General features: G+C 46.2%; 1 protein-coding gene across 2 annotated transcripts in view; it reads left to right on the forward strand.

Moving 5' to 3' along the window:
• Window positions 1-9296: 9296 nt before the first annotated feature.
• Window positions 9297-26243, forward strand: part of LOC102099701 (fibronectin type-III domain-containing protein 3a-like) — a 38709-nt gene continuing 21762 nt past the window's right edge. The window contains exons 1-3 of one of the 2 annotated variants that reach the window (XM_014255358.2): window positions 9297-9380; window positions 13950-14040; window positions 25071-25206. In XM_014255358.2, coding sequence (XP_014110833.1) covers window positions 25111-25206 — 96 coding nt within the window. In that variant the 5' untranslated portion in view covers window positions 9297-9380; window positions 13950-14040; window positions 25071-25110. The remainder of the gene's footprint in view (window positions 9381-13949; window positions 14041-25070; window positions 25207-26243) is intronic. The other variant, XM_005526137.3, reaches the window with a different exon arrangement.

The following is a 26243-nucleotide window of genomic DNA, read 5'->3' on the forward strand; positions in this document are numbered from 1 at the left end:
ATGGAAATTTCTACAAAATACCATGTCTTTATCCAAACTACAAGGATTATGTCAATACAAACTGCAGGAGAAGGAGGAGATTTGGGGCTGTTTGAGAAAATAGCAAAAATGGATAATATTTTTGTTTCTTTCTATTTCATGTTAAACTTCAGGGACTTTTCCTTAAGTTCAGTGCAGCAACACCACAGGAGAGCATCACCTTTGCCATCCCAGCTCACACAAACACAGTCTGGACTGCTTCTGGATGGAGGGACCTGTATTTAATAACTTTTATTGATTGATTTTGCTGGATTCTATACAGAAATACATAAATAGGAGGACCAGGGGCGGTGGTGAAAAGGCAGCACTCAGAGAGACCCTGATGTTGGTGAGGCGCTTTCTGTCCCCTCTCCCAAAATTGAAGGGGTCAGGACCCCCTAAGGAGGCACTGACAGCATTTTATCCATCAGAAGGAGGATTTTCAAGCCCTGTAAGCTTTGATAAGAGCAGGGATTACCAAACCCCGCTGAGTGACACCGTGACAAAAGGCCAGCCCTGCGCAAGTCCCACACGCGCTGCCCGAGGACGTTGCTGGCACCGTTTGGGGAGAAAAGATGAAGTAACAGCAAAGAGGGGAAGTGAAAAGGAGATTGCTTCATTTCTTTATGAAACAAAGGTCCTGTAGTTCTCTCAAAACCTGTGTTTGTTTTTGGAGAAACAGCTGGAACAGACACGGAGGCCACATGTGTCACTGGGGGAAGGGTTTGGTGGCTCTCCAGGGTGACCGGTCACTGGAGGCCACTCACAGGTACCAATATTCCGTGTCTGGAGGCTTTCCCTTGGCTCCAGTAGAAAAGCTGAGCATGATTCAGACCAAAGAGGGTCATTCCAAGCTTTCTATTGAAGGAGGTGGTTCAAACACTTTGTCTCAGGAGGTGGGAATTGGGCAATGCCATTGCTGGGGTTCAGCCACCTCACCCCTCAGCAAGGCAGAGGAACTCCGGGATCAGGGCTCCCAAATCCCTTCCCAGCACACAGGAGCTCCTCAGCCCCCCTCTCACAGCTCTAACACAAATCTATCCTCACCCTGTAGTGCTTATCTCACCCCTAACAAGTCAGGACTCCTGACTGCCCTGGGGAGTGGAAGTGACTCTTGGTCACACATTCCTGGTGTGGCAGCGAAGCAGAGGGGCAGGGATTGATGCTGGAGCACCAGCACCTGCACCAGCATCTCCACCACCTTTTCCAGCAGAAAAGTTCAACCTGAGCTCACCACCAGCTGAGGTTGACCAGCAGGGGTGGTGACCAGGAGCACTGCCCTGCAGAGAGAGCTTCCAGGCACATTCCAGGAAATGTCACAGCTCCATACTTCACTTCCACTCCCCTTTATTCCTTCTGCTTTACTCACAGTGATTGGAAAATTCACTCCTGGAGCATCACAAACAATCCCCACATCAATTTCCATGGATGACCCCGGCTGGCAGCTGCTCCAGGCCCCATCTGCAGCCTCTGGAGCCACCAGCCCCTTTTCCAGAGCAGGGAAATGGCAAAGCCAGCGCTCCTGGAGTGGAGACTTTGGAAGGGCTCCCTGAAATTCCCCACTCCAGGAAGCCTCCAGCACCAGGCACAGCAGCAGGGAAAGCAGTGAGGAGGATTTTTCATAGCAAGAGAAGATGGGGAAGGTGGGAAGGGGCCAGTTTGGGGTTTTTTTCTGCTTTCTCTCCTAAAGTGTCCTCAAGAATTCTACTTGCAGGTTCTCTCCCAGAGATCTGCTCTGCCAGCTGAGAAATGCTCCTCATGCCACCACCTCACACGGAATATCAGTGCCTGGACCTTCCATCTGAGGGTTGGAAACCAGACCCATGCCAATCTTGAACTGGAGGTCATTAGCCCCAAACAAATAAGTAGATTTCAGTAATGGATATAACGTGGAGGTTTCCTGGAGGAGCCAATATTTGAATTCTTCACAGCTGCATCTCTGCCTTTTGCTGGGTGGGGTTTTTTTTTTCCTCTTTAGCCTGAAGTGCTCCCAACTCCCTCATGCCACGTGGCTGCTTCTTATTTGCATCCCAGACCTGATTCACGACTCTGCACTGATATAAAATATATCAGATGTGAAATATATCAGATGTAAAATGCTCCTTGGGGTGGGGAGAGTCCCTTCTGCAGTGCTGAGGACACGGATCCAAAGGGAAGGGGATGCTGCTCCAACGTCTTTGTGGCTGCAAGAGGAGCCCCCAGTGCAGAGCAGGGGCCCCCAGGCCTCCATCGAGTGAAAAATAAAAAATAAAACAAAAAAAGAGAATGGAAACAATCACGAGGAATGGGCTTATTGTAGGAGAGAGCAAGTAAAAGAGGTTGTTTGGGGACAGGGAGGAAAATGCCAGATAGGAAAGAAACAGAGCTCTGAAGAGAGACAATGGAGAGCTGGAGTGAAACAATTGAAGTCCCATGTGGACAGGGAGCAGGGAGATCACGGAGCACGGGCAGCTTTTCCCGAAGGTGCCGCAGCTTCCAGCACTCTCAGCCCAGGGATGGACACCAAACCCTCTGTGCACAGGGCTGAGGGAAATTTTGGTGCCAGTGTGAAGGGAAAAGTGTTTTCGCTGCCTAAAAGTGAGGTGAGAGGAGTTAAAATAAGGGCAGCAGCCAGAAAAACAAGTGAACCTGTGGAAAGGTAAGAAACCTGCTCCAAGTGCCCAGCAGGAAGGAAACAGCCCAAACAAAGGGATGAGCATCACATTACACCTGACACAGGAATATTTCAGGTTTTATCTGTTCTCCACTGCTGAGGGTTCACCTGCAGCTCCCTTGCATGTGACCTTCAGAACAAGTTAAAAAAGAGATCAGTGTTTCAACAACTGAACTCTCAGCCTTTTGTCTGATGGAAAAAAAATCAGTTCCAAATGTGGAGATTTCAATGCAGGCTGTAGTTTTGTTACAATTCAGATTTATTCTGCTTGCTTTCTTTCCTTTTTTTGGGTTTTTTTGTTTTGTTTTGTTTTTTTGTTGTTCCCCTCCTCTCTGTTCTCCAGACATTGGCTCTGGTGCGTGTTCTGCTCTCCAAAGACCTTTCTCAGCTGAATTCCATGCAGGGAAATGAGCCCCTGCCCGGCCCAGGGAGTGAAATCCCCTCTTTGGGATAAAAACACAGGATTCAGGTGCTTCTGCAGCATCCTGGAAATGTTCTCTTCATGCAAAGCAGCAGGAAAGCACATCAGAGATGGTTTGTTAAACAGCTTCACTCTGATTTATAAAAGCCTTAAAAATGAACTCGGCTTCCTCCTTTCATCACCAGAGCAAGGATGAGCTCTAACATGTTTGAATGAGGGTTCTTTTGATTTCTGATGCTCCAGTTCCTTGGAACTGTGAGCTCATTCCCAGGTCCCAGACCCAAGCCAGCCGTGGTGTCCCTGTGACCGGGCCAGCTGCAGAACTTCCCTGTACCCAGCTGGGAGCAGCTCTGCTCCTGCTCCTGAGCCTTCCCACTGCTGACACGGCTGCTGCACCTTCCCTGGGCTCTGCAACACCAGAGAGAGAGGCAGGATGAGCTCTATCCCACAAGGAGATCCTGTTTCCCCCAGCTGAACGTTCTGCTCTGGAGGAGAAGCCCCAGCAGGTGCCACGTTGCTTCCCAAGGCCTCTGCTTGGACCTGCCCGTTCCCAACAATTTCTTGAGGCACAGAGTTCTTCAGTCCTGTTTGGATTTGGTTGTTCTTTCTTTTCTTGTTTGCTTCTTGGCTTGGGGCAAGAGTTATGGATTTATGGCTAAACAGAGCCAGTGGTTGGAACTGGACTGAAATGAGATGTTTGATTTCTATCAGGGACCTTGCTAAATAAATTGAGGAGAAACGGAGCAGAAAGACCTTGCAGAAGGTGGGAGAGACCAGGCAGGTGTTCCACAGCCTTCTCCTCCCATGGTGGTGACAGCAGCTCCAGACTGGGGCTGAGAGAAGTGAGGAACAACTTCCCTACTCCAGGTTTTTATCATTTATAGGTATCCAATGGCAAGGGGGGAGCTCCAGCCCTCCCTCCTGCACGGGAGAGGGATGAGGGCGAGCTCAGCTGCTCCTCCCTGCTCCTCCCTGCCCACAGAAAGATCTTCAGTGGGCCAGGGTTTAATGCCCTTTTCCAAACAGCCCCTGTTGTGCTCCCAACCCGCAGGATGAGGCAGAGGGAGGTGTGGAAGCAGCTGGAGGTCAAGGACATGCAGTGTTTGCTCGTGGGCTCTGCCACATAGTGAGCGAAGGAATCATAAACCAGGTGTTCCCCAGCACTGAACTTCATCCCCCAGCACCTCCAGCAGCCATGAACACCAGCAGTGTTTGTTGTGGGCTGCTGCTGTTGAGGGCTTTTGGTTTGGTTTTCACGGGTGACGTTGTGCCAGCAGGTTTGCAGATCCAGGGCTGATGTTCAGTGGGATTTCATGGGAGCAGGTCTGTGCCAGGAGTTCCTGGTTTGGAGTGAGGCTTTTTGGGGGTGTTCTGAGTCCTGCTGGGAGGAAGAAGCACGGACAGAAAATGCCCACCTGCACCTCCATCCCCTGCCAGGCTTTCCTGCCAGTCCATGCTGGCCTGTCCATACTGATGCCAAGCACCTGAATTTTCCTCTTAATACATCTCTTTTTTTGCTATAAGTCACCACCAGAACTGAACCAGGACTGAAAACCATTGAGAGGGCAGAGAGTTTTGTGAATATTACTGAACTCAGAAGAAAATCTCAAAACCTTGGTGTCATTTCTTCAGTTAAAATGACGTCAATTTTAGTGGCTGCTCCCCAGTGCTGGTACCACCCTGTGCCTCTGTCAGTGTCACCTGTTTGTTTAGTGGGTGTTTAATAGCCCTAAAGCTATTAACAACTATTTCTGCTGGTGCTGATCTGCTTCTGAGGTTCAGCATCAAATAGAAACAGCAGCTGGATGGGGCTTGGAACAACCTGGGGTAGTGGAAGGTGTCCCTGTCAATGGCAGGGAGTGGAACTCGATGGGTTTTAAGGTCCCTTCCCACCCAAACCATCCTGGGATTCTGCGTTCCATGGGACAGGGATGAGGGCACCTGCAGAGGAGCAGGCGTGTGACCTTTGAAGAAAACCCTCTCTCCCCATGCCCTCCAGGCTTTTCCCATTGTGCTGCTCTCCAAACCCACAGCCCAGAGTGCTGCCAGCGCACACGGGCGGAAAATCTGCTCCAGCACCGCTGTTTACTCCTGCAGATCCCAGCACAGCTCCCAGCAAAGTGCTGCTGGAGGGGAGTTGGTTTGCCAGGCTGTCCTGCCCTGCTCCCTCTGGGTGTGCTCACACAGGAGTTTGTGTGGAGCCAGGGAAAACCAAGGGAATCCTTCCAAGCCCGCGCTCGCAGCTCCCAGCCGAGGCAGGAGAGGGGAGGCTTTGCTAGACACGAGTTCAAATAACCAGAATCATTATTATTGTAGCCAAAGGATGGAAAAACAAACAGTTTTATTGTGAGCTGGAACTAAAACTCCAGGGTGGCTGCTAATCCCCCTGATAAGTGGGGTGTTGGCATGGAGGGGGGGTGTGCATCCAGGTTTTTGTTATTCAAGCTCCCCAACCCATGTTCAGACTGGGTTATGTTGTAATTGCAATATTCCTCTTATCTTTCTTTGCTCTTCTCTCTGTCAAAGACTTTTCTTTTCCATTTATTTCCTATTTTTCTTTCCCCCTGCCCCTTTAGTTTCATTAAAGCACCTAGGGCAGTTGAATCAGCAAATTAAAAAAAATGAAATTGCAATTCCAAATTTTTTAGTGGAAGAATGAGCATGCTTTTGGCACTGCCTCTTGCCATTGTTTTGTTAAGGCAGACTCTCCTTAATTCCCCCCTTTTCCATTTTTTTTTTTCCAGTTCAGAGCCTGTCCTTCCTTTATAAGCCCAGATTTCTTCCCGTTTGCCCTCTCTTTCCTCCCTCCTGACTCATTTCCACTTCCCATTTCTTTTCTCTTTCCCTTTCCTTTTGCCAAGTGTTCTTTGATGTTATATTCTGCTATTTTTAATTCCTCTTTCCCAGGCCTGGATCCAGCCCCAACCCACTGTCCTCTTGCTCTCCAGACCGAACTGACAGTCTGGGCAAAAATTTCCTCAAAATCCAACTTTTCCCAAACCAGTCGCTGCCTCCGTGTGTGGAACCCGCTGTCCCTGCACGGTCCTTGTGGCTCTCCAGGAATTTCAAAATAAGGGTTAAAGCTGCCCTCAGCCTTGTTCTGTGTAACTCCTGACCCATTTAATCAGCCTTCCTCCCAGGCAGTTTGGTCACTGCTCTCCTCACGCCAAATATTCCTCCCATGCGGCTTTTCCGTCTGGAACATCCCGCCTCTGCCTCCAACCTCATCTCCCTGTCCAGTTCCAGCTGTAAAAAGCAGCTTTCCCTCACTGTCCTGCCATGGCAGTCTGGGTGTAGGCAGCAAACATTGGGTCATTTCTTTTCCATGGTGTGGGAATAGCTGTCACACTTGGAGTTTTAAACGAGTTGTGACTCCAGAAGTTTCTCCACCGCTTTGCTGGATCGACCTTGTTAGGATATAAAATCCATTTTAAATGGAAAATTTAAGGAGAAACAACTGATTTAAGGAAAGGCTGGGGGGAAAGGAAAAGGATTTTTCTGCACTGTGTTATTACCTACAAAGGAATTCTTGTCCTTATCAAAGCTGGAGGGTCCAGGAGCTTTCAGAGCAAAGAATGTTCAGCATTCCCTCCCAAGGACCTCCTTTATTCTGGGTATCAGGCACAGGACATCACCACGGGGGATCACAACCACCTCTAGTCACAACTTGTGAGGTTTAGCTGGCAATGGATAAATACCAAGCCTGGGAAGTCAAAACAGTCCTTGAATCTCTGCTTCCAGCAGCAAAATTCATTTGGTGCAGAGTGTTTCAGATTTCCAAATCCCATCTGGAGGGTCACTTTCAGGAGATCTCCCAAAAATTAAGCCCAAATATTTCACTTCAGAATGAAATCCCCAGGGCACTGCAGATTAGGTAGAGCCTGTGGAGTTCTAAGATTCCTGAGATGGAGTGCTGAAGATTCCAGGAATTCTCTCAAAGGTGAAATTATTAACCAACTTTCTGCTCCTAAAGCAGGTCTGCACTCACTGAGTCCTGTGCTGGTCTGGTCTTCCACCTTTCCTGAGGTGTTCCCAGACTTAAATGGGGGCTGGAATTAAAGACTTCCATTTGGGGTCATCAGTGAAATTCAGAGTTTAGTATCAGGGACAAAAGCATGGTGAAATTCAAAACAAAGGAGCAGATAGTTATTCCCCTAAATCTTTGTCTGAAGATTTCAATCTACTTTATAGGCAAATTTATAGGTTCTTATCAACCATAATAAAACACGGTATGTGCTGATCCACACTATTCCACAGGGAAAAGAATCAGGCCAGGAGTCACAAATGTGCAGGAAAACTTGTGGAAAGGTAGAAAGAAGAGGAAAATTTACTGCAGAGAATTCACCAATGATTTTGTTAAAAGGAAAAGGTTTCTCCTGCCTTTTCCACCTGGATTTTTCCGTGGATTCAGCTACAGCGTTTTGCTTTTCATATGCAACAGATTTTATGTTCTTTCACTGTTTGTTCCCAATTAGCAGGGAATATAATTATTTTATGGGCCTATATGTGTAAAATTAATGTTAAAGTTACCCTGAGACTTGTTTTTGGCCTTTATTTAACAAGGTAACCTATTAATTGCTTAAAAATTCAGCAGCCAGCACCACTTCTGGCCTTTCTTATCAGGGCCTGCTTGTTTTAAAAGATGGATGGGAATTTATTTTAGTCCTGTCCAGCGCAGGGTGTTCGTTCTGGCAAATAAACCCCTTCCGCTGGTCTCCAGAGAGAAATTCTCTGACATTAAGGAACAATTTTTTCTATTCATCATAAAAATTTCTATATTCATTATGAACACATCTAAGATCAATCTGGGGGTAAACACAAGCTCATTCATTTTACAAGTTTAGTCTTTCTATGTCTATTATATAGATTATATATACACATTTATTATGTTGCATATAAATGTCAAGTGTGACCTTTATCTGCTGTGATCCACAGTTTAGTGGGGCTTGTATAAAAGCACAGCTGTCACATTTATTTTACATCCACACGGAGCTGAATTCCACACAGAATATCTCTGAAATTGCTGCTTTAAGCAAGTTTGAGATACACTTTTAAAAACACATTAATAGAAAAGTATTGTGTGAACTGCCTGGTGGAAATAGGGTGAAGAGTGTAAGATTTATCGGTACATTACTTGGCAGGGGAAAAATGGATGTGCCAGAGGGCTCTGCAGCCCAGGAGGGTTTTTTTCAGTCCCTGCCCTTGATCCTCTTTGCAGCAGGGCTTGAGATGCTCCGAGGCTGAACATGGGAATGGAGCTGCCTGTCAGGATACACAGGATCATGGAATAACAGGAATATTCAGGTCAGAAAAGACCCCCAAGACCATTGAGTACAACCACTCCCCAGCACTGCCAAGGCCACCACTAGCCCTTGTCCCCAAGTGCCACATCCACAGGGATCTTAGATCCCTCCAGGGATGAGGACTCCTCCTCCAGGATGGGGTCTCAGTGCAGGATGGGTGCCCTGGAGATGCTGTGCCAGGGCTGGACAACGCTTCCCAGGAAGAAATTTTCCTTAATATCCAACTAAACCTTCCCTGGCACAACCAGTGATGAAACCTCTGCTTCCTCCTCCCTTTGCCCACTCAGTCTAGACCATCCCCTCTCTTCCATGCTGTCACCATTAAAGGTTTTTTTTGTGTTATGACACAGTTTTAGGGTCAGGCACGAGTTGTGACCCCCCAAATTGTGGGGTGGAATGTACAGAGTGGGAAACCCCCTGCTCATCCTTGCAGTGGCACGGGGGGGATGGAGACTGGAGACCCCCGAAAGGGTCGGGACACGGATTGGTGACACAGGTGGAGCGCTGGGGTGACAAACAGTGCCCAGGTGTGACAAACAGTGCCCGGGGGTGACAAACAGTGCCCGGGGGTGACAAACAGTGCCCGGGGGTGACGCTGCCCAACGGGGACAGACAGTGACCAGGGCACAGTGTCCAGGGGTGATAGTGCAGTGCCTGAGGGGGACAGACAGTGATCAAGGGACCAGACTGCCTAGGGGACAGTGTCCGGGGGTGGCGGGCGGTGTCCGGCAGGGACAGACAGTGCCCAGACAGGTCACCCCCCCCCCCCGAGGTGCCACCACCCCGGCCCGTCGGGGCCGCCCCCCCGCGCAGCTTTCGGCGGCCTCGGGTGTCCGGGAACCGCGAATCCGCGCGGGTTGTGGTTGGCGCGCCCGCCCGCCCCCGGCCGGCGGCGGCGCGGCGGCGCAGGCGCGGGGCGCGCATTCCATGATGGCGGCGCTGGCGGGCGGCGGGCGCTGAGGCGGCGGGGCCCGCGGGGTACACGGTCAGTGCCGGCGGGCGTGCACGGGCACCGCCGGGGGCCGCCCCCTCCGGCCCCTTTCCCGGGCTCCGCTGGTCCTCGGGGCGGAGAGAGCGGCGGTGCCCAGCCGGGGCGGGGTGGGCAGTGCCGGCAGCGGAGCCCCGGGGAGGGGAGGGCGGGAGGCGGCGCGGAGCCGGGCGGGGGCGGCTGGAGGGACCGGCGGGAGCCCGGGGACGGGAAGGGTGTTCTGCGGCGGGGGAACAGCTCGGGCTGTGGGGCAGGTTCGGGGGTGGACGTGGCGCAGGTGGGTCACGATCCAAGGCGATCCCATATCTCGGGACATGGGGTGCGATGGGGTGAGGGGGATGAGATGGGGTGCCTGGGATGGGATGCGGTGCCGTGCCCGAGGCGCATGGGGTGGCCGGGGCGCGGGGCAGGCAGGGTTCAGGGTGGCCGGGACAGACGGCCGGGATCTGTCTGGGTGCGCTGCCCGATGGAGCGCGGGCATCCCCCGAGGAGAGCCGGCGTGTTCGGGGACGGGGGTTCTGGGGAGCCGCTTCTAAAGGGACTCCCGGTGCTGGGGGGCCGGGCCGGGCGGGGGCTCCCGGCTGAGCCTGCCCGGACGGGGTTAATGCCAGCCCGCGCCGCGGGTCGCGCTTCCCCCTGCCCGTTCCCGTTTCGCTCCCCAGCGCACAGATTTTCCGTCTCCTTCTTTCCCTTTCCTCTCCTTATTCTCCTGTTTCGTGGGGCAGGAGGGGCTGCGATGTGCAGTCGTCCCCCCCAGGTCCCCCCTGGCCGCCCCCCCGTGCTCCCTCCCCGGCAGCCGCTGCCTGCGAATGCCACGTAGCCTTGTAGTTGTTCCCCTTGGCTGCTCCGCAGCTCCGGTCCCAGACACCTCCCCCGCGTCCTCCTGGGCTCGGGGCAGGGGGAGGTCACTCCTGTCAGCCCCTGCCTGGGCTGGTGACCATGTCTTGCCCTCCCCCTTCCCGCTGTGTCTCCCTCTCCGCCTTGGGGCAGCAGCAGTGGGGACCCCACTGGGGCCGCTCTCTGCCCACTCCTATTTATGCGTCTCACAAAGGGCTGGGGACTTCAGCTTCCCTTCGGGGACAGTCTCCAGGGGTTCTCTGCCCCCAGACTCAGCAGCCCCTCTGCCACCTCAAATCTGAGGTATTTTGTGTGATGATCTCCGAAAACAGGGCAATAATGCATTGCTGGCAGGTGTATTTGCTCCCTTCACAGCTTGCCCAGCTGGTTTCTGAGTTTCGTTTCTGTTCAAAACTTGGTTGGAATGATGGAAATTTTCTGAAATTAATAACTGAGGTTTCAGTTTCTGTCTGTTCTGCTGATACTTTATGTCTTCTCTCTGTCCTGTACTAGTTAAATTTTTTCACGTTGGCAGCCTTTTCTTGCTTTCCCTGCTGCCTGATTGGGAATATTGACACACAGATAAGTTCCCCAACAGCCCGCTCCACGTATGGCTGTGGCCTGTGATTCCTGATGTTTTCCTAATGTATTTATCTTTACAACACTCAGTTCAATAGGGAAATACTGTCTCAGTCACAGATGGAAAGACTGAGGCACCGAAATATTTATGGCCCAAGGTCGCACAGGAAGTATGTGGTGAGGCAGGGAATTGAATCTAGATTTCCTGAGCCTCAGATTAGCATTTCAACCAGGGAAGCATCCTCTCTGTATTTTAAGCCAATAAATTGACCTTGGAGTTAAGATCCAGTGTAGAAGAAAGTACTTTGTGTTTGGTTCAGTATCTGTGTGAGCAAGAAGCAAAGCCTGAGTTGCTTCCCACACTCGCATTCCTTCCCTTGGTTTATGTAATTTGTGAAAAAGGATAAGGTGGTAAAATGGGAAAGATGTTGACTTTCTCAGGGCTCAGTGTGTGTTCATGGGTGTTGAAAGGCAGCCAGCTATTACACTCTCCTCTCTTCGCGCTTTTTACCTTCCCGTTTCCAAATCTTGGAAAGTTCCGGAGCGCTGTTGTTGTCTGGGAATCATTTATTCTCAGCTGGGATCAAATAAATCACATTTTCTAGAGAGCTGAACTAATCCACTGTATCCCAGATCTCTCTTTGGGATCCTTCATGGGGCAGCCTGTAAATAAGCAGGGCTGGGACTGATGGCTCACACACCTCCTGGAGCAAGCTCTTACAAGTTACTCACTCAGCTGTAGCTCAGGATTGTTGCAGCAAGTTTTTGGAAAACTTGGCCCTAGCTGGAATGAAGCAGCACTTTGACAATGCAGTGGAATAATTTCAGCTCCTTAGGCTGGGGATGTGCACAAATACCACCTTTCCCTGCTCTTCTCTTGCAACAGCTGATTTTTGGTTGTGGTTTGGTGGTTCATTCTCTTCAGTGGCTTTGAGGAATTGGATGTTAGAATGGTTTAAAACAATAGGATTCACCTTGAAAGAGAATAAAGATAACTTTGTCTACACAAATCCGTTTCCTGCCACAAGCCTTGATCACAAGCTGCACCTCTCTTTGATGTTGCACTGACACCAAATCTGGATGTAACTGTTCTGTAGAACTCTTTTTCACAACTTTTTGGTTGTTGTTTTTGGAGGTTGGCATTGGCATCCTGTTAACTTTGGGGCTTGTCACACCCCTGCCAGCAATTGTCATCTTTTATGGTTATTTTTAGGAGAGGTCTAGTGGGTCCTCAAAACAACAATATTTCATATGGACTGTGCAGACAGGAAAAATTCCAGTATTCTACTCCCATTCTGCCTGGCCTTGGGTGAATTTCATGCAAATTGAATTTTATCTTTCAAGCTTGAAAGAGTGGCATTTTTATTTGGTGACTTGCTATTTCCACCTTTGGGAAACTTGTCATATTTAGAAGGAAATACGTGACTGGGAAGACATTCTTCTAATATTGTTCATCAAAGTCAGGAGCTGGTATGAAATATTGTAAGAATTCTTTCCCTCGTTCCATATTTTATTAATTTCCTGTCATGATTTCATTGAACTGGAGAAGAATTTTAAAATTATCTCTGAAAGCAGATGAGAACACCTCAATATTAGTAATACTGCAACAGGCAAGAGGCTTGGGGGAAAAAAATAACATTTCTCACTTCTAATTTTGGTCTGTCTGAAAGCATCAGGTCTGAACTGTCAGTATTTAAACCTGGGGTTGCTCCAGGCTCAGGCCTCAAGGCTGGGGGATGTGGGAGCAGGAACCTGTGCATTTTTTCACCTGTTTTTAGCACATTGTCATGAAGCTTCCCAAGGTCAAGATGGTTGGTTTTCAGCTGTTATCTTTGCTGCAAGACAGACCTTCACTGAAAAGTTTTGGATTCCTGAGTGAGGAGCACACACTGAACTCTTTATTGCATTCTTGAAGAGCTTATTGTAAAAGCAGCGATAATTTATTCTTTCAGTGGTGCTAACACAATCCTTTCTGTGTATTGACCAGCACAGACAGACCACTGGCTCCCAGCCCTTTGGCCCTTTCAATCCTAATGTAAATCTCCCCTTGTTCCCAGGATCTTGATTGATGTGGAAAATGCCTCCTTTTGCCCAAGATTCACTCTGGGGCCTGATGCTTTATATTCAATATTTTTCCAGTGTCTCATTTAAAGTGGCTCAGGAGGAACATTTGTTAGGTTGTGACTTCAGAAGCATCTTCAGGTGATGTCATCAGGGTGGCTTGAAGACAGTATCACCTTTTTGGTGACAATGACAATGGATTGCTGTGTGGGAGCTTCTCCAGGCAGCCTGGGGAGTCACCAGGACTGAGATTTCTTGGAGTGTTCAGTAAAACTGCAGAACACACTGCACCTGCCTGAGCCTTATCTTCAGAGATTATGGGGGAATTTCTTCCTGGAGAGGGTGGCCAGGCATTGGAAGGGGCTGCCCAGGGAGGTTTGGAGTCTCCATCCCTGGAGGTGTCCACTGGAGGTGGCACTCAGTGCTCTGGGCTGGTGACAAGGTGGGGCACAGGTCGGAATTGATGATCTTGGAGACCTTTTCCAACCTGAATAGTTCAGTGAAAAACAATATTAGGGGTTGACTGATCCCTGCAAAAACTTCCTGTGTCTGGAGGGCCAAAAGAGGGCTCATGGTGCAGATATTTTAGGAAGTGTTTTAGTGCTGGATGCAGCTTGAGAAGGGTGATGATTTTTGCATTATTAAATGCAACATCTGAAGTGGTTTAATGACTCCTGGAGCTGTTCATTTCCTTCTGCTGGAGCATCTTTAGTGGAGCAGTTTCTAGAATAAAATTGTGCTGCCCCATAACAGCAAGCTGGGATCGTATTTCCAGCTTTATATACAATTTATGTCTTTTTATGGCCCTTATCAGACGGCAAATGTGTTCATGACAATCTAAATTTGTGTATGTTTGGAACCTGATTTTTCTGTCTTTATTGCCATGTAGAGGAGTAGAACAGGTACAGAAGTAGGTAACTAAATAAATCCAGTTATATCCAAAGAACTCCCCAGTGCAGTTACCACTGCCTGTCCCCTCCTGGCTCCTGCTCCTTTCATGGATCTCTGGCATTCCCTGCAGCTTGTTTTTCTTCAGATTTCATGTTTGCCAAGGCACTAACATGAAAATGTGGGGTTTTTTGCCTGCAGAAAGAAGCTTGAGGACAGCACACGTTGCTCGCTCTGCAGCAGGCACTGGAACACTCACCAGGAGGAATTCCAAGTCAGGAGAGTGGCAACGGTAATTACAGAGAATTTAGGATTCTCCCAGATTTTATGAAGTGTTTATTTTCTCATTAAGTCTCTAAGTAACACTTTAAGTTGAAGTTAATGTATTTGACAGACCTCTAAACTTAGGACTCTTTTTTTTCTGGAAGAAAGTTCTGGACAACTTCTTATCAAATGGAAAAAATGAATTAGGGAAAGAGGAACTGATTGAGTTCTTGAGGTAAGAAGAGTTTTGTGTTCCACAGGAACATTATTGATTTTGTGAGGTGGCAGCCTTATCTCTATTTTCAAATTTCTTACTCTTTCTTCTCCCTTCACCCACTTAGCTGGAAGTTTTCTCTTGGAGAGAATTGCATAATAGGCTTTGGATAAAGAAAGTAAATTCTGTTTTTGGCCAAATGCATTTCCTGTGTAGAGAACAGCTGGAGAGGGTGACAGCATTCTGGTAGTGCCTTGCTCAGATCCTTTGGTTTTAGTTGGAGATCATGGAACTGAGTTCCTTCTCATGGAACTGGTCAGGTCAGGGAACTGATCTGCTGGAAAAGCAGAAAGGAATCTGTCAGAAACTTGGGGAGGAATGTTGGAAAGCAAAACATGATCAGCAGATGGATTTCATACAAGATATAAAGAAGTGATGATCATGCTGCATTCCCTGGGTCTGTACAGGTGTTCGGGGAGGAAAAGCATTTAACCAGGTTAAATCCAGGTTTATAAATTCAGATGAAGTTTTTTAATCTGTTGTTGCATGCCCTTTATTAAATGTCTTCAGCATTAATGTCTCTTCCGTGGGAATCAGTTGCTTTCAGTTCTGCTAAGTGAGGTATTAAAGTGACCCTGATGTGTCACTTGGGTTTGTCATCTCCAGTCACTTGCAGGAGTGAAGGCAGTTTAATGTTTTCATGGGAGGAGTTGTATGCTCCTGAAGGACTTGCAAGATGTTCATGTTGGTTTTAAGCAGATTCTGCTTAAAAAAAAGCTTTAATCTGGTCACCCAGGTGTGTATTTTTGTCCGTTTCAATGTGAGGGGTGAGAATTTATTTAGATGAACTATTCAGATTTGGAAGACATTATGTAAACAGCTTTTTGGTGTATTGTAAATTGGCATGTTGCTATTTAATGCCTGGATTTCTTAAAATATAAACTTGATAAAAACTTATATAAACTATCATTCTTAGGTTCTTCAAAACTGATAATTTCTACTTAGTCAGTTACATAAAAATGTGATTCAATCCCCAAATTTCCAGCAGTTTTGTTGATTCGCAAATAAATATTCAAAGCTCAGATACAGAAGCGAATGATTTCAGGGTGTTGCCAGCCATCAGGTGAGCTGTGGCAGTGGCTCTGTGCTGGTCTGTCACCCTGACTGAGGGAAGTGTTCCTGCTCCAGCCTCATGGGGATGATCTTTCACTTGCATTTTTCCCTTGCATTTTCCATGAACTAAAGAAGTGCACATGGTCTGATGCCACGGGACTGCTCAGCTGTGGTAATTACAGTAATTTATTAGTGTGTTTTAGCCCTGGATTTAAGTGTAACCTGTTCTAACCAGCCCAGTTTGACCCAGTGCTCAGCTAAAGTGTTACAGCCCCAACCTCTGGTGTTGTGCAAGGAAAAGTCTTCAGCTGCTGTACCAAAATAATTCCTCTGTGCTCAGAGTTTGCTTAATCTGTTCCAATTTGAAGAAATCCTTTGCTTTTGCTGGGTTTTTCTGCTTGGTTTTGAAGTCCTGGTTTAAGAGGGTTGTTAAATGAGAGAGGCCCGTTTATGCTGCATCCAGCACTCTGGTGATTTTCAGATCAGAGCTGGTGTAAAATCAGCCTTTGCTTCCTTAGAGCCTGCAGAAATCTGGGAGCAAACTCCTGGTTCTTCCACCTGTGAAATCCTGATTTTACTCCTTTTTTGTTGGATTAGACAGCAGTTGACTGCTCTGAGCTGTCTCATGGTAGGGAACCTTTTCTGGAGATGGCCTAGTTGCTGTTGGTTTTCATAATCTGCATGATTGCCCTCCCTGAGTCGAATTTAAAGTAAATAAATTGGTGGAGATGTGGAACGCAAGCATTTGTGCAAGAGCTTTTGGATCACCTCTGTCTCATATCAGCTGTGTATGTCTGCCATCCCATAATGCTCCCCAAATTCATGGAGGTATCACCCAGCTCTGGCACTAAAAAGGGCTCGGTTTTGGTGCTTTTCTGGCTCAATTCCAGGAGGTTTCATCCAGGTTTGGACACCTGGCATAGGACAAAGCAGAGCGGCCAAGCTCAGGTTGCACTCACATTCCCCATTTTTTCCTGGTCCTCTAAGATTCTAAAAAAAGCTTTTAAAAATACTTTAATATTCCTTGCCATGAGCTGGGTGTTCCTGGCTGGAGGGAGGGACTGGGATGAACAAGGTGCTGTGGAATGATGTGTTCCAGTTGGAGGGAACGTGTCTGCACATACAGCAGCCATTCCTCTGGGTTGCTTCCAGGCTTTCAAACAGAACTTTTGCCTTGGAATCTGGGAAATGGGCAGAATTTTTTTATTTTCAGGGAAAAAAATTATCACAAAATGGCTTCAATTTTACCTTCCACTTCAAAACAAATTTGTCCCATGGAGAATAACTGTGCTCACTTATGCAGATCCTTCTCCTGAATTTGGAGCCTTGGAGCGGGTGCAGTTCCCTGTAGGAACTTGCAGTTCCCAGCTGGCAAACCTTGGCACACTTGGAAATGCTTTGTTTCATCTGCCCAGCTCTGTGGTACTTCCAGGTGGGAATTCCAGCTGCCTTTTAGCTGACCACTTCAGATCCAAGAGAGAATTTGAGGCACACACAAGGGCTTGTGCTCTGGCTTGTGCCTCTGGGTAGAAGTTTTTTGGGAATTCTTTTCCGTGAACTGTTGTGTCTGTTGCTTCCATAGCTTCCAAGTGGTTTGGAGAACCATTTGGATTTGGAATTTCCATAGTATATGGTTATTGTGCAAATAAACTGGTTTGCTTCAAGGCCTAAAAAAAACAGAATAATGTGGTTTTAAATTCACAGTTTTACACTTGAAAATCATATTTAAAGAAGTCCGTTGTTAAATTGCATTTCATAAAGGCTTTTTAATTTAAGCTTGAAATTTTTTGCTTTGTGTGGCATTAAAAATGGGTACCTCGACTTATTCCAGAAGATATCACCTTCCTAACAGGCAGAAAAAAGGTACTTTTATGTTTAATTCTTTTTTTCTTTTTATTTTTTTTTTGTAACAACATTTTTGCAGCTAGAAAGTTCCTCAATCCCTTTATTTTGTTAAGCTGAAATAAGAATGAAGTGCCTTAATGTCTCAGTCCTTTGAGCTGCTCGGTTCTCTGAACATTTGTAGAAGCAGGATTGGGATTAGGACAGGAATGGGATCCTTCAGGAACTCCTGGGTTTTGGTTTATGGGATTGGTCACTTAGGAAGCAGCGCACAAGTGCTCAGGATTCAACTCTGCTTTTCTGGCAACAAGAGAAAAGCCATAAAAGAACTAAAACAACAAAGGAAAATATTTATCTAAAAGTTATGTCATGTTTGCATTATAGAAACTGTTATTGCCAACTTCACAGGCCTCCTAAATGAATAATTCTGAGGGCAGGCATAGCCTTAATGTGAGCATAATATTAAATAACAGCTCAAATCAAATTAATGCACTCTGGCCACTGACAGAGCTTTTCTGCCCAGCTCTTGCCAGTGGAGTTCCTTTTGGGAAGAGCAGCAGGAAGTTACGCAGCCCTTGGAAAAACGTGTGTAAGCCTGGAGGGTGGGCATTGGCCTCTTTGTCCCCTGGAATCCTGAGGGATGGAGTTTCAGGCTGGAAAACAATCCTGGAGTGCCGGGGAGCTGCTGTGGGAGGCTGCAGGGGACAATTGTGTGATGGCTTTCCTGGCACGCTCCCTCAGGAACCTGATCCAGAGGGGTGAGGGAGGGTGGAAGTTGATCGCATCCCTCAGGTCAGAGCTGCCGAGGCCTCGCTGTGTTGGATCTGCTGTCTCTGGGTGCTTTGAGGGATTTTAGATGACTGGGAAATAAAATAAAGGTTTCCATCCCAATCTTAGTCCTCCTCCAGGGAGAATTTTAGGAGCGTTGAGGTCTCGCAGTGGCCTGAGAGATGAGCATTAATACCAAATTAAAAATCCTTCTGTAATTTGGTCAGTGCTGAACACAAACACTTGGAGCAGAGTGTGGAAGCCTTGTCCTGTGTGTATGGAACTGGGGTGGAATTTTGTTGAGGTTTTTTTGTTTTCCTGGGGTCGCAGACCTCAGCTGGGTCAAGGCCACCCCTGGATCAAGCTCTGAATAGTCACAATATTTGAGCCCATTTGTTGAGTAAATCATGAGGAACATTTTTCAGGCAGGCTCTCTCAATATTGAGAATATTTGAGCCCATTTGTTGGGTAAATCATGAGGAGCATTTTTAGGCTCAAGGCTGTGTTGCCCTCCTGGCTGGAAGCCAAACTTCCCACAAGATGCTGCGGCCTAATTCCCTTGGGGGCCGTTATAAATGATTTCCAGGATTTTAATCAAAACATGGATTTAGTGGGGAACAGATGACTTATGGAGCAGGGGTGGTCCCTCCAGAGCTCAGGTTGTAACTGAGCTTCTGTTAAATCTCTCCTTGCCTTAATCTTGCTGAAAGTAAACCCAGTCCAACCCGCAGGTCTCACGTGTGGTCCAAACTATTTTAGGATTGGGATGGTACCTTCAACACCTTGTTAATGCTGTTTATTGGAAAAAAATGGGTGGGAGAGGGCAGCTTGGGTCTTATTTCCCCATTTTTTCCTGCTTTAGAATTACATGGGTTATCTGGGTTTTTTAGGAGTTGTAATTAAGGTTCTTTTCTTAATTGGATCTTTTTGACAAGGTTATTCCTTAGCCTGAGGTTGGGGATGGCTCCATGGTTGTTCTTTTTAACAGCCTTTGGAGATGAGTGATGGAAAATTGAACTGACAGAGTGGAGGGTAAAATACTCAGAGCTTCAGTTTGCAGGAGATCTGGATTTTAAGGCATGGCAGTAACAAATAATATTCTTTATCAGAGAATATGGGGTTTTCCCTCAGCTCAGAGAAAATGTATTTGCTACATTTTATATATTATATAATTAGTAATTCTAATTAGTAATTCTGTCAGTATAAAAAGGTGCAAGTAAAGCTTTAGGTGTTTAAACAATACTGCTTTTAATCAAGAGCAATATTACAGTAGTTTACTTCCTGCAATAAATGAAAATTTAGGATCAGGCTGGCAGGTTGCATAAGGCACTGACCCTGGAAATCAGGAAGTCTCTGCTGAATTTCAAGCTCTCCTTCCTGGACACATTGTTCTTTCTAACTCAGGCATGGTGTATTTTTAAAAAAATAAAGTCTCAGTTTAAGTAATAAGCTCCTTGGAATAGGAACTTTTTCATCTTAAATCCAGCACTTACTGTAATGAAAATCCAGCCTTTGGGACAGCTTCTGTCTGGGGTTATAAACTTAATTTTCACTATTTTTGAAATCTGTTTGGTTTCTTCTGTGGACAGTGGAATGAAGCTGATCCATGCCTGTCTGCAGTGTTCCTCCCATTTAGTCTGTGTGACAGTTTTCTGGAGAGAAATATAATATAATATTAATATATATTTTAATATGATAGGAAAATATTTAATGTGAGGCAACAGGAACTTTGAAACTTGCTAAATCCATAATCCTGCAACACGTTTGCACAATAGATAATCTCACTATAGATAACATGACTAAAGGATACAATTCCAATAAAAAAGATATTTTTCCAGTTTATTAAATTTTCTCATTTCTTTCATATTACAGTTAAGAAATGCACAATCTTTTTGTTCTTTCACATCCTGCAGTAAATACTGGCAAATTCATTGTCAGTGCCTAAAGAGAAACACATCTGTAAATTGTAGATTGTAAATTAGTGGTGACTGCTCCAAAAACTCTGGATAAAACAGGAATGATGTGTTTATCCAGGAAGATTCTTGTGGCTGGAACCTTCCTTTCACATATTGCTGCGACAATTTTGAAGTTGTTTCTCCTGTGTCATTCAAGTGGAAGTGACAGAGCTGATGTGGTGCCTCATCCCGAGCTGCACGTTGGGAATGGCTAAAGGAGGCTCAGGAATGCCGGGAGTTCTTCCCAGGAGTTTACAGAACATTTATGGAGTCATTATGGTTGGAAAAGACCTCTAAGATCCCCAACTCCAGCCATTTGTCTGCAACTGCCCTGGAATTACTCATTATTCCACTTTGGATCCAAACCATCAGAGACAATTTTAGCATTTCTGACTCTCTCATGTGAAACCCTGATGTTTTCCAGACTTGAGGCGGGATGATCCCATATCAGACAGCCCTCACGAGCTCCCTTTGCTCAGCTCCATCCTGAACATGAAGAGCTGTTTTCCATGGAAATCTGAGCCCGGAATCAATGAGCACTGAGCGGCTCCTCGGGAGCTGGCCGTGCTCCAGCGGCTCTGCCGGGGCGGAATTCGGGCTGGATGCAAGGGGAGGTCGATTCTGGAGCCTTGCAGAGCTCGGCGTTTTTACTGTGGCAGGAAGTGAGGTCAGGCCTAGCCTCTGTGGACGGGAATTGTTTGCTGGAAGGGCAGTCCTGGAGATTTTCTGTTTTTCCTAGAATCTTTTGTAGGGTGACAGTGTCCCTGGAAAATGTTGCCTTCTTTTGAATATGGGAACACGACCATATTGTATGAGATTATTGAATTAGTCCAGTACACATCTCAGGGTCCATTTTTACAATATGGATTTGGTTTATTTAGTTTAAAATACGTTTTATTGTGAAAAATTGCTGTATTTTAGCTTTTTAGATGTTGAATAATCTTTGAAAACAAAAGCTCAAGCTATTTAACTTAGAAATGTGTTATCCACTATCACTTCTTCCAGCTTCAGGTTTGTTGCTGAGATGATCAATGCCAATTATTTTATTTTTTTGTGGCTCTGTGGGCTGAATTCATCCCTCAGCTCAGCCCAGGTTTGGGAATGACCTTTAGCTGATGTGTAATAGAAACCACTGCAAAAAAATGAATAAGGCCAGAAGTACCCTTGCAAAATGTAACCTTTCTAAAATTTAATCTGTGTAATTCCAGACTGAGTCAAAAATCTCCAGGACAGGGTGACAAAGCTGTAGAGACACCTCTACAAGTTCTGCTATTGATTCGTATTTAATGAGTCACTAAACTTCAGTTTAATCCTATAAATTACAAAATTTGCCTGGTCTTTAATGCTTCCAGATGGGATTTTTCTTGCTTATTTTTAGTCTAGAATTTAAGATTTAGTGTATTAGCTCATCTTTAATGTCAGTGCAGCCTGTGAATTCCCAGGACTGTACTTTTTTCCTTGGGTCTTTTTTTTTTTTCCCCTGACCACTTGAATAGTTCCTGGGGATGATAAATCCCTCACTGCCAAGAACAAACCACGGCAAAAGCAGTTTGAGCTGCTCTTCCTGAGATTTCCTGGAATAAAGTGGCTTCAGGGACCAAGAAGCTCTTTGATGCAGTTGTCCCGGTGGGTGGGTTCATGAACAACCCCCCAGCTGGATTTGCCTCTCCAAGCTGACTTGGTTTGGGGTAAATCCAAGGGTTTAGAGGAAGCCTGGAATCACTGACAGAGTTTTAGGGATGATGTGAAACTTGGGAACTCGGGAGTGTTGGTGGAGGAGAGGCTGGCCATGTTCTGGCCCCCAGAACCCCGTGATTCCAGGGCTCGCTCCCAGCATGGGCAGGAGGAAGGGGGGGAATTGTGCCCCACTCAGGTGAGACCACACCTGGTCCATCCCTGGGCTCCCAGCACAGCAAGGACCTGGAGCTGCTCTGAGAGTCCAGAGGAGGCCACGGAGCTGCTCCAAGGGCTGGAGTCCCTCTGGAGCCAGGCTGGGAGAGCTGGGGGTGCTCACCTGGAGAAAAGAAGGCTCCAGGGCAACCTCAGAGCCCCTTCCAGTGCCTAAAGGGGTTCCAGGAAAGCTGGAGAGAGACTTGGGAAAAGGGATGGAGGGGCAGGACGAGAGGAATGGCTCCCACTGACAGGATGAGATGGGATATTGGGAAGGAATTCCTGGCTGTGAGGGTGGCAAGGCCCTGGCACAGGGTGCCCAGGGAAGTTGTGTCAGCCCCTGGATCCCTGGAAGTGTCCAGGGCTGGGTTGAATGGGATAGGGACTAGGGGAGGGTGTCTCTGGCCATGACAGGGGGTTGGGCTTTAAGGTCCCTTTTAACCCAAGCCATGCTGGATTCCATGGTGCCTGAGTGTAGGAGTGTGGGTGGAGGTGGGTTCAGGATCCCAGAATCTCCTCTCTGCCCCATCCTCCACCTTTCCCTCAGGAGCAGCCTTGCCCTGCAGGGAGGGCCGAGCAGGACTGGATTCCCTGCTCCAGCCCCACCGTGGGAGGGTGTTGGGAAATGGCTTTTCAAGATAGAGCTCTGTCTTTGTTTTGTTTTGCAGGAAATTGTGCTGAGTATGTAATAACTTTTTAGGAATTCTCTTTTTATTTACCCAGGTACCACCTACTTCCTCTAGTGGAATGAAGACTTTGGGGAGGTGAATCTGTGGATATATTTCCCTGGAAAAGTTTTACCTGTTGAAGTGGGGAGGGGTTGAGTCCCACATTCATTGACCATGTTCACTTGGAGGGCAGGGTGTTTTTGTTGCCCTTATCAGTGTTTTCAAGGAATGAAACGGTGCTCAAAACCTAAAATAACTTGTTTTTTTCCAATTTGTCAGGACGTCCCTCTTTATCCTCAGTGTTCTGCCACTTGCAGCCACCCCAGCCCAGCTGCACAGGGAAATATCAACGTTCTGATCCAGATGAAACTGCCCCAAACCTCTTCAGATGTTTTTGTTCCTGTCAATACTTCTGTTTTCTCTGACCGTATGGCCATTGCTGCTAAGACACAAAATTGGCTATTTTTGGAGTTTTATCATTAACAGTTTAAACCAAATTATTTCCTCCTACTCCAAATATTAAATTCTTCCTCAGAGAAATGAAGTTACAACACTAAGCAAGCAGAAAGTGTGTGGAGGTGTCCATGTAAATTAAATCCTCTGTGTAATTAGAAGATGAAGGGTTCTAAAAACCCTGGGGATGTTGGAGCTCTGCTCTACATTTTGTCTTAAAGAGAGAATTAAATTCAGCCAAGGCAAGGGATGAGCAGAGAAACTCTGAAAGTTTATTTAAAGTTGCAGAAGATGAGCAGAAAAACTCTGAAGCTTTATTTGAAGTTGCAGAAGATAATCAGAGAAACTCTGAACCTTTATTTAAAGTTGCAGGTGCCTTTGGGCCCTGTTTCAGAACATGTTTTTCTGCAGCTGCTTGTTTGGGGTAGTTAAATTTCAATGCAGATGGAGTTGCCTTTTGGTAAAGGGTTTTCCCCTTTATTTTAAGTACTAATTTCTAATTTCGTTGAGATTCAAGAATTCCATATGCATATATAAAATAAAGAATTTTCGTATTTCCTGTGTACAGTGAATTCCTGTTATGGTTCTTAAGGCTTAGATCCAACCTCAAAAAATGGAAGAGGTGTAGAGGAAGAAACCTTTTTCTGAATTTTACTGTTCCAGGCAGGGGGTTTTAAGTGGAAGAGTTAAAATTTGCATCCTTGGCAGAGGCAATTCCAAACATGACAAAAAGGAGATTATTTTATTCAGGAAATAAATACCATGCTAAGGCAGTTCAGTGTATTTATTAAGTGTTTTTTAGGGCAAACCTGATGCAAATTTGATCTTTGAGGTCCTGTCCAGCCCTTGCACCTTGCAGTGATGTTTGGCTTCTTAAAATTGTTACTGGAGCAGCCCTGGAAAAGAATTTCCTTGTGAAAGGAGCTGGGTTTTGGCAAGTCCTGAGGAGTTTGTTGTGCTGCATTTTGTGGCTGTGTGATTGTATCTCTGATTTTGAGATGCTTTTGCAAAGGAGGAATGGGGGTTTTATCAGTGGATTCCACCAGCTCCTTTGCCTTGTCTTGATAACACAGGAAAAATCTCTGTAATCTCAGCTTTCTTACAGATTTTTCTGTACAAAACAAGATAAACCCAGAAGAAATTATATTCATTATATGATATTTCTCCTACTCTTGCTAATCTGCTGGAAATGCAGCCCCACAGGTACAGAATTAATCAGTTTTCATCTTTTTCTCTTCCCCAAATATTGCCCTTTCCGTGCTGCTTGTGGAGAACTGAGGAAGGATTTGACACTTTCAAGCAGCCTGACTTGGTTCATGCACAAATTTAGGGGTCTGTTTTGTGGTTTGGTTTTTATTTTTAAGGAATTGAACCCTCCTAAGCATATTTTGCCGTCTGGTTTATGGGAGGCAATGGGAAAGGAGAAGGAAGTGTCAGCATTTCCTGTATCCTGTTATCTTGTGCTTTTTATGGATGCTGGATTAACTATACACTGAAAATTCCCTACCACTGGGAGCTTGCTGCTTGACTCGCTCTAATAACTATAATTAATTTGCATCATGTGTATTTTGACTGGCTCTAATTACAGATTATTCCTTGGAAGCCCACGACTCTGCAACCCTTTTCCATTCACATTTCCCTGTGGTTCTCAAGTCAAAAATTTTGGGACAAGGAAGGATTTTGTGTTGTCTTAAGATTTGTTTTCAACCTGGCAGATTTTGTATTGGAGAAATTGCACGGTTTGGGGTTTTTTTTGGTCATCACTGAAATCGAAATGTGGTATGTGCATTATTTAGCCTGAAGCTTGGGGTCTGGACTGGAAGCAGTTTAGGAATTTGAAGTGCAAATTTAGGAATAAATTGCTGTGTAAATGTATAAATTCCTCTACTGTGTAATTGCTGCACTGAGGTACCAATTCTAGCACTCGTGGCTGAATATTCCTGATAATTAAAGGGGAGAATTTTGGGGAAAGGACATTTATTTCTTACATAAAAGGAGTTAAAAGTGAAAAACAGGATAATACTGGACTGTTTGGGCGCACTGGGAATATTCTGAGTTGGCAGGGCCCCATAAGCTGAGTTTGTCAAACAAACAGAGAATGATTTAAGGAAGGGGGAACTGGATCTGACCTCATCCCTGTTTCTTCTTGGCGCAGGTGGTTGAGGTGAGCAGGTGTCCATGAACGATCCCAAGAAATGATGGCTGACCAGCCGCCCCCTCTGGAAGCCACACCTCTGCTGAATGAAGTGCCACTTCTACCTCACATGGTCAACGGGGACAGCATCCAGCAGGCAAGTCAGCCCTGAGCTGGGAGCACTGGGAACCACTGGGATGCTGGCTCCACAAAACCCTGCAGCTCTGCCACTGATCTGCAGAACTGGGGGAGGATGTGGTTGTGAGCACTGACATCAGGAGTTAAACAGAAGTGCCGATGGAAAGAGGAAAAAAATCATTTAGCTCCCAGCCAGGGGACAGGTGTCAAAAAAGGGCTTTAAAATGGAGTTGCAGACTCCAAAAATCAGAGGAAAAATTAGGGGGTTAATAAAGGTTTTGCAACTCCTGTGAAGTAATGAATAAAGATTAGCAAGGGATTGCAGAGGAAATCTATTACAAGAAAATGAAAGGAAAGACCTTGGCTTCCTGGTTTTAAGTGTCTTCATTAATAATTACAGTGCAGTGGTGAAACCTGAGTGTATTTAGTTGAAACTTTAGAGCTTTATTGGACACAGCCTTTCAGAAGTGTCTGGTAGTATTAGAAATACAAGTAAAAGTGACAGCAGAACAATTCTGAAGCCCAAGTGTGTGTAAATTGTCAGTAAATGGGAATGTAGCATTCAGCAGAAAGAGCTGAGTGTGTTGTACTACAAATACTGGGAGCTCTTCCCATCCTTTGAGGTCTGGTGGGTCATAAGTGCTGAAAGTTTAGATGAAATCACCTTTAATTTGTAATTGTTGCAGATAAGAAGGAGAAATCTGTGTTGTTTCAGTTGTCTGCTTGGTAAAATGAACTGTATTAAAGAAAAAGTCTCTTTCCCTTTCTGCCTCAGACCCTGGAGGTGGAAGTATAATGAGTGTGTCTGGAAATGAGCAGAGTCTCCAAGATATTTTTGAAGTTGTGGCAGTAGAAGGTGAAATTTCAGCCCTGCCCAGCTGAGAGGTGGTTCAGGTGGTTCAGGTTTCATGAGGAAAAGAGATCAAGTAGATTTAATTGGCCCCTTTCCCCAGAGCTGTGTGTGTGGGACATGGAGGTGACAGTCACTGACATTTTTGAGACCTAGAGGAGACTGTGCAATCAGGTGAGATTAAAGAAAAAAAGGGGAAATAATAG

The sequence above is a fragment of the Pseudopodoces humilis genome, chromosome 15 (assembly GCF_049639895.1).
Source record: "Pseudopodoces humilis isolate 2021_Gansu_Grassland_sample_001 chromosome 15, ASM4963989v1, whole genome shotgun sequence".
Classification (NCBI taxonomy): Eukaryota; Metazoa; Chordata; class Aves; order Passeriformes; family Paridae; genus Pseudopodoces; species Pseudopodoces humilis.